The 7,500-nt window shown below is 48.4% G+C and overlaps 2 protein-coding genes across 2 annotated transcripts in view; both read right to left on the bottom strand.

The window, feature by feature from the left end:
* Window positions 1-7,500, bottom strand: part of LOC311500696 (lysophosphatidylserine lipase ABHD12-like) — a 27,573-nt gene that overhangs the window by 4,945 nt on the left and 15,128 nt on the right. The window contains exons 2-11 of the mRNA XM_084562245.1: window positions 6,802-6,964; window positions 4,015-4,136; window positions 2,781-2,886; window positions 1,811-1,930; window positions 1,683-1,713; window positions 1,388-1,433; window positions 1,177-1,309; window positions 1,013-1,050; window positions 822-901; window positions 603-685 (exon numbers count right to left, since the gene is read on the bottom strand). Coding sequence (XP_084418371.1) covers window positions 603-685; window positions 822-901; window positions 1,013-1,050; window positions 1,177-1,309; window positions 1,388-1,433; window positions 1,683-1,713; window positions 1,811-1,930; window positions 2,781-2,886; window positions 4,015-4,136; window positions 6,802-6,962 — 920 coding nt within the window. The 5' untranslated portion in view covers window positions 6,963-6,964. The remainder of the gene's footprint in view (window positions 1-602; window positions 686-821; window positions 902-1,012; window positions 1,051-1,176; window positions 1,310-1,387; window positions 1,434-1,682; window positions 1,714-1,810; window positions 1,931-2,780; window positions 2,887-4,014; window positions 4,137-6,801; window positions 6,965-7,500) is intronic.
* Window positions 7,027-7,500, bottom strand: part of LOC311500291 (lysophosphatidylserine lipase ABHD12-like) — a gene marked incomplete at its 3' end in the record, with an annotated part of 14,671 nt that continues 14,197 nt past the window's right edge. Inside the window, exon 4 of the mRNA XM_084561596.1 lies at window positions 7,027-7,141. Within this exon, the coding sequence (XP_084417722.1) occupies window positions 7,027-7,141 (115 nt within the window). The remainder of the gene's footprint in view (window positions 7,142-7,500) is intronic.

Genomic DNA, 7,500 nt, shown 5'->3' with positions numbered 1-7,500 from the left:
AGGACGAATCTATCAATACAGACTCTCATATTACCACCTGGTCACAAATACTGTTCTAGAAGAACCTCTGTGATGATCCTGGTAACGAGGAGGGTCCTATGGATCTACCGTGGTTCGTTAACGTATGGGAGGCTGAGCTCTGATGAGCAGCATAGCATGAAGCTAACCCGGTCTCCTAGATACAGTCTGATGCTATTCACTCATCTGTTAGTCTCTGACCCTCCCTCCTGTCTGATAAGAGAACTGAGCCACTAAAGGCCCCTGAGGTCAGACTGGGCTGAATGTGGCCCCTCAACTAAAATGAGTTTGACCCCACTGAGTTAGAGGAGGGGTGCAGTTCCTCCAGGAGCCACTAGAGGTCAGAGAGGACAACGACTACACCTCTGGATGAAGAAGAAGAAGAAGAAGAAGAAGAAGAAGATGAAGAAGAGCTTCATCTGGACAAACTCATCTGAAACCAGTTCCTGATGTGGTGGGGTAGACGGTCTGAGACCCTGACCCCGACCCGTTTGTTTCTGACATCCTTCCAGACTCTAAAGGTTCCCTGGCTGCAGAGGTCAAAGGTCGCTGCGGCTGTAAACAGGAAGTAAACAAACACGTACTTCTCGTCGCTGGCGAAGCGGATGTTGTTGGCGGTGATGGCGTCCAGGAAGAACCAGTCGAAGCCGGGCAGGTACCTGTACACCTGGAACAGAGTTAGCTGCTCGTTAGCTTGCTACTGTTAGCCTGCTACTGTTAGCCTGCTACTGTTAGCCTGCTACTGTTAGCCTCGTTGAGTAGCACTCGTGGTTGTGGGGGCGGGGTCAGAGTTGGAGCGTTACCATGGAGAAGGGGTGACTCTTGGCCTCCTCTCTGATGTTGGTGAACGGAGACTCCAGGACCAGAGCGTCAGGAGGACTTCCTGAAACACACACAGAGTCATTCAGCTGCTACTACAATACCCATGATCCTCTGCAGCTGAGTCACAGGTTAGACCAGCGTCGGCCAATCACAGCTCTCCGAGTGTCCTCACCTCTGTCACACAGTCGTCTGACCAGATTAGTGGCGACTCTGAAAAAACAAGAGTCAGATTAAAACGGAGAAATGGTCTTTGGGGGGGGGAGGAGGAGGAGGAGGAGGAGGAGGAGGAGGAGGAGGAGGAGGAGGGAGGGGGGAGGAAGGTCTGGTCTCGTTTACCCCGTCCCCAGAGAGTGTCCCCAGATGTAGAGAGGCAGCGTTTTGTCCATCCTCTGTTTCAGCCAATCGTAGATGAAGAGAGCGTCTGAGGTCATCCCCCCCTCGGACGGGACGCCGTCTGAATCCCCCCACCCTGAAAACACAAAGACACACTCTGGTCCTCCAGGATGGACTGTCCCCCCCAAAGACAGATGTAAAGACTGAGACTCACCTCTGTAGTCAAACGTCACCACGTGGTAACCAAGGGAACTGAGGACCTGGACACACAGAGACAGAGACAGAGACAGAGACGGACAGAGACAGAGAGACAGAGAGACAGAGAGACAGAGACAGAGACAGAGACAGACAGGAACAGAGACAGACAGACAGAGAGAGACAGACAGAGACAGAGTCCAGACAGACACAGTCAGAGACAGAGAGAGACAAAGACACACAGAGACAGGGACAGAGTCAGTCAGAGACATCCTCAGTCGTCTCTTCTTGTCCAATCAGTGTCAGATAAAGACCTTGTATAGTTGAACTCGATGGTCTCCTCCTCTGCAGAGACACAACAGCACAGGTCAAAGGTCAAAGGTCAAAGGTCAAACTCCAGCAACAAACAACAACACAGGCGTGTTCATCTGTGGGTGGTCACCTGGTCCCTGCGTTTCCATGGAGATAGAGGATGACAGGGTGGGCGGAGCTAAACGTGGAGTCGTACCAGTCGCCTTGTTTCCCCTGAGCTGCTCTCCACATCTGAGCAGGAACCGTGTGCCTGGACGCACACACACACACACACACACTGGTGTCTCAGTGACTCCGCCCCTTTAGCATCAGAGGCTGCAGAATAGGCAAGCTAACATTAGCATTAGCATGTTGGTTAGCAGATAATTTATTTATATTTAAAGACTAAATCAGTAAAATGTTGAACTTAATCAGCAGTGTTAGCTAGATGCTAACCTGTTAGCTAGATGCTAGCATGTTAGCTAGATGCTAACATGCTAGCTAGATGCTAACATGCTAGCTATACGCTAACACTGCTGTCTGGTCACTGACAGTTTGTGATATTTAACGTAACAATTGATCATTGAATTGAACATGATATAATACTATGATGTTAGAAACAGGACAGGTGAGGACAGGTGAGGACAGGTGAGGGCAGGTGAGGGCAGGTGAGGACGGGTGATGGCGGGTGGGACAGGTGAGGACGGGTGATGGCGGGTGGGACAGGTGAGGACAGGTGAGGACAGGTGATGGCGGGTGAGTACAGGTGAGGACAGGTGGGACAGGTGAGGACAGGTGAGGACAGGTGAGGGCGGGTGAGGACAGGTGAGGACAGGTGGGACAGGTGAGGACAGGTGGGGACAGGTGAGGACAGGTGATGGCAGGTGATGGCAGGTGAGGACAGGTGAGGACAGGTGATGGCAGGTGAGGACGGGTGAGGACAGGTGGGACAGGTGAGGATGGGTGAGGAGAGGTGAGGACAGGTGAGGACAGGTGGGACAGGTGAGGACGGGTGAGGACGGGTGAGGACAGGTGAGGGCGGGTGAGTACAGGTGAGGACAGGTGGGACAGGTGGGACAGGTGAGGACAGGTGAGGTGTCACATGATGTTGTTTATGTTACCAGACTCCGATCTTGAGTCCTGTCTCTGGCTCCAGGTAGAAGTTGTGTGTGTGGTTCAATCCCTGGTCCAGGGGTCGCTTCAGGTCGATGAAGTAGGGCATCCTCACTGAACCAGGGTGGAGGCAGAGGTCAGAGGTCAGAGGTCACATGACACACTCACTTCCTGTTTCAGTGACACGACACCTTCTCCTTCATCCATTCACTACTTTATCTTTTCTTCTTCTACACATTTAAATGTTTGACCAGTGGACACAAACAACGCTGTCAATCACTGTGACTCCGCCCACTTCCTGTCCACACAGACAGCTCAGCTGTAACTCAGCTGACCTCTGACTTCTGAGACTCCTCCCTCTGATTTTAAGCTAAAGATGGCCGACGTCTACAAACAATGTTAGCATCTTACTGGTAGCATTAGCATTAGCTCATTAGCTACCAGGGTTTTAGAACTACATGTAACTATGAGCACTGAACTGATGACTCATCAAATAAAACATCTTTGCTAATGAATCATCCTCATGTTCAAGTAAGATTAAAAGAGTCAGCTGATGTAGCCTGTTAGCTAGCTGATGTAGCCTATTAGCTAGCTGATGTAGCCCGTTAGCTAACTGATGTAGCCTGTTAGCTAGCTGATGTAGCCTATTAGCTAGCTGATGTAGCCCGTTAGCTAACTGATGTAGCCTATTAGCTAGCTGATGTAGCCCGTTAGCTAACTGATGTAGCCCGTTAGCTAGCTGATGTAGCCTATTAGCTAGCTGATGTAGCCTATTAGCTAGCTGATGTAGCCTGTTAGCTAGCGGATGTAGCACGTTAGCTAGCTGATGTAGTCCGTTAGCTAGCTGATGTAGCCTGTTAGCTAGCGGATGTAGTCCGTTAGCTAGCTGATGTAGCCTGTTAGCTAGCTGATGTAGCCTGTTAGCTAGCTGATGTAGTCCGTTAGCTAGCTGATGTAGCCTGTTAGCTAGCTGATGTAGCCTGTTAGCTAGCTGATGTAGTCCGTTAGCTAGCTGATGTAGCCTATTAGCTAGCTGATGTAGCCCGTTAGCTAGCTGATGTAGCCTGTTAGCTAGCGCTAGCTCGCTAGCTAGTAAAGTGAAGCGTATTGTGGAGCTGCTGTTTGTTGGTCAAAGATATTGTATCAGTGATGAGAGCACTCACTCCACCCACACATACGTCATCATCAGGTCACATCAGCTCAAACATCTGGAGCATCTGGACCGACCCTCTGGAGACTCACCGAAGTTGAGGAAGACGAGTTTGGCCTGAATGGAGGGACAGAGTTTGATGATGAAGGGGACGGAGACGTAGACCAGCAGCAGCCACAACATGATCCTCTTCAGCTTCCCCACCAGAGCCAGCCTGAAACCAGACCAGACAGGACCAGGACCATGTCACTGAGCCGCTGAGACTCATCACAGCCATTACATTATGACCAGGAGAGAGTCAGCCATTACATTATGACCAGGAGAGAGTCAGCCATTACATTATGACCAGGAGCAGAGTCACAGCCATTACATTATGACCAGGAGAGAGTCAGCCATTACATTATGACCAGGAGAGAGTCAGCCGTTACATTATGACCAGGAGAGAGTCAGCCATTACATTATGACCAGGAGCAGAATCACAGCCATTACATTATGACCAGGAGAGAGTCAGCCATTACATTATGACCAGGAGAGAGTCAGCCATTACATTATGACCAGGAGCAGAGTCACAGCCATTACATTATGACCAGGAGAGAGTCAGCCATTACATTATGACCAGGAGAGAGTCAGCCATTACATTATGACCAGGAGAGAGTCAGCCATTACATTATGACCAGGAGAGAGTCAGCCATTACATTATGACCAGGAGCAGAACCAGCCATTACATTATGACCAGGAGCAGAGGCCGGACAGAGGTCACGTCACATGTAGTCAGACATTAAAATGACCTGAGATCAACTGTGTTACTGTGTGTGTGTGTGTGTGTGTGTGTGTGTGTGTGTGTGTTAGTGTGTGTGTGTGTTACTGTGTGTAAGCTGATCAGCCTCACTGAGAACCTGTCACATGATCCAGCAGCTCAGTGGATCTGAATTATTCATCTAATCTCCTGAAAGAGCAGCAGAGTGAGACCTCCTCACAGACGTCTGAAGATATGACTGAACTCTGAGTGATGCTCCATGAATAATAATAATAATAATAATAATAATAATAATAATATTAAATATGAATAAATAATAATAATAAATAATGATCAATAATCAATAATCTGATTTATTGATCCAGATGAAGCCTTAGACTAAATCTGATCTAAACTCCTACGTCTCGTCTCTTCAGACGTCGACAGAAACTCAGAGTTCATCTCATCTCTGGTAACGAGTCGTGTTCAGATGAAGAGTTAGAAACATTTATTCCTTCATTTATAGTTTCTTTGTTCACATTAAACCACGTCTTTTAAGATCAGCTGATTCCTTTATGATCGTCTCCATCCAGCCTCCGTTCATCAGTGACGTTAAAACCAGGACTAAACACGTCACATGTTAGTGGAGTTAATATAATGAAGCTGACGTGTAACTAAAGTTAAACATCATCACATTCCTCTTACATTTTCAAACTGTCATGTAACATCATCAGTTTGTATCATAAGATTCCACATGTACACTTTAGTCAGATATGTGTATCTATGACAGATGTATGTTTATCTTGCTGTTCTCTTCTCTTCTCTCTTTGCTGTTCTCTTCTCTCTTTCTTCTGTCTGTACCTGGCTGGCCTTAGGCAGATGTGTTCCTCCATATGAGCTGGGTTCTGGTTCTGGTTCTGCTCAAGGTTTCTTCCTGTTAAAGGGAGGTTTTCTTGCCACCGTCTCCTTCAGGCTGCTCTGGGGGTTTCAGGCCGGGTGTAAAGCGTCTTGAGACGATTTGTTTTGTTATTGACTCTATATAAATAAAACTGAATTGAATAGCTAGCTAGCTACGTTAGCTCTGTGTGGAGTTAGCATCTGGATTTAAATGTTGTAACTGGTGGAGGTGGAGCAGAGTTAATGGATCATCAGGACCTGGATCCAGATCTAGACGCAGACTGACCAACGTGAGGGTGAGGAGGAAGAGGAGGGTGAGGAGGAAGAGGAGGAGGAGGAAGAGGAGGAGGTTCTCCAGCCTCAAGGTCAGTCAGGTGTTCTCTAGTTCTCTCCTCATCGTTCACTGACTTCCTGTCAGAGGAACAGAAACTCTAGACGTCCAGCTGCGTCTATCAGCTAGCATGCTAGCAGCATTAGCATTTAGAGCGGGTCAATAAAGGTTATTCAAACAAGATGGTGAGGTCAAAGGTCAAAGGTCAGAGGTCAGACGCTGACTCAGACCAACAGACTTCTTCTTTCAGATCAAACTCGTGACTCAAAGCTTTCGCATACATCAGCAGTGATGTCACTTCCTGTCACTTCCTGTCAGCGCTGACTGAATCAAACCATAGATCGACCCTCCATGGCCACTTCATTAGGTACACTGGTGAAGCCTGGTGATGATTGTGGAGGATGGAGTTAAACTGACTCATGTTTCAGCTACAGATCAACATCTCTGAGTTATTACTAGTGTACCTAATGAAGTGGCCAGTCTTCATGAGACACGCTCAGACTGCTGACCCAGAATGCATTGCAGCGTCCTCTGTGATGAGGGTTAGTGGAGACTGGTTTCTAGGAGCCTCAGAGGCGTCGGTGGAGCCTGGAGGACCGGTTCTGACCCGACACCTTAATCATGAGATCACAGGAGTCTGAGTTCAGTTCTCATTGATTCATCTGTGACTCCTCAGTCAGGAGGTAAAGGAGGAACCAATCAGACCGGCCGTCGGTCCCGGTGGAACCAATCAGACCGGTCGGTTCATGTGGATCAGAACTAAATGTAAAGACTCTCCTGACATTAATAACCTCATTTATTTATTTATATTATTTATTCTGCATATTAAATATTTAATTTGAAATTGTTTTTTTTATTATTATCATGTGGGTCCAATACTCCGGTACCGGTACCGGTTCTGGTTCCGGTTCTTACCTCCTGAACGGTTTCCCCATGTTGGGCTCCTCCCCCGGGCCCTGCCGGTCGTCCGCCGCCGGCCCCGGTGCTCTCCTGCCGGGACGCTGCTTCAGGTCCGTGTCGCCGTCCAGCTGAGTGCCGGTAGTCCCGCTGTCATGGGAGTTGCTCCGCCTTCGCATCACTGGAAACGTTAAGAAATAAAAAAATATGTTAACGGAACGAGAGCGACCGAATGACGAGCCGTTAGTCCGGGCCTGGCAGCCGGGAGGAGGCCGTGATCGTAGCGGGAGACGGAGCGCTGAGAGCCGGGAGGACGGAGCTCTGAGATCCGCAGAGAGCAGCTGATCCGCAGCCAGAGCTGCCGCAGCCAATCACAGGGCAGGTACACAACCACGTGGTCACACCGTGGTGCGTCCACGGCCTCCCGGGAGCGTCGGAGCAACGAACACCAAAACAAAACCTGATAATACCTGGAGCTGGGACACGGTGCTTTCAGGTGTGCCTCGTAAAATGAAGCATTCCAAACTGTGTCAACGCAATAAAACAGTAATATAATTAAATAAGACTGAAAACAAGTTTCAGTTTAACTTAGATGGATTACAGATTAAAATGTGACAATAAAAAGTACACACACAAATATAAAGTCAGCGTTTAATCTAATCTGTTGGTTTTTTACTTTCTAAATGATTATAACTTGGTTTCTTTAAACGAGTGACG

This window comes from Chelon labrosus (assembly GCF_963514085.1).
Source record: "Chelon labrosus genome assembly, chromosome: 15".
Classification (NCBI taxonomy): domain Eukaryota; kingdom Metazoa; phylum Chordata; class Actinopteri; order Mugiliformes; family Mugilidae; genus Chelon; species Chelon labrosus.
This window is presented reverse-complemented; position numbering and strand designations above follow the sequence as displayed.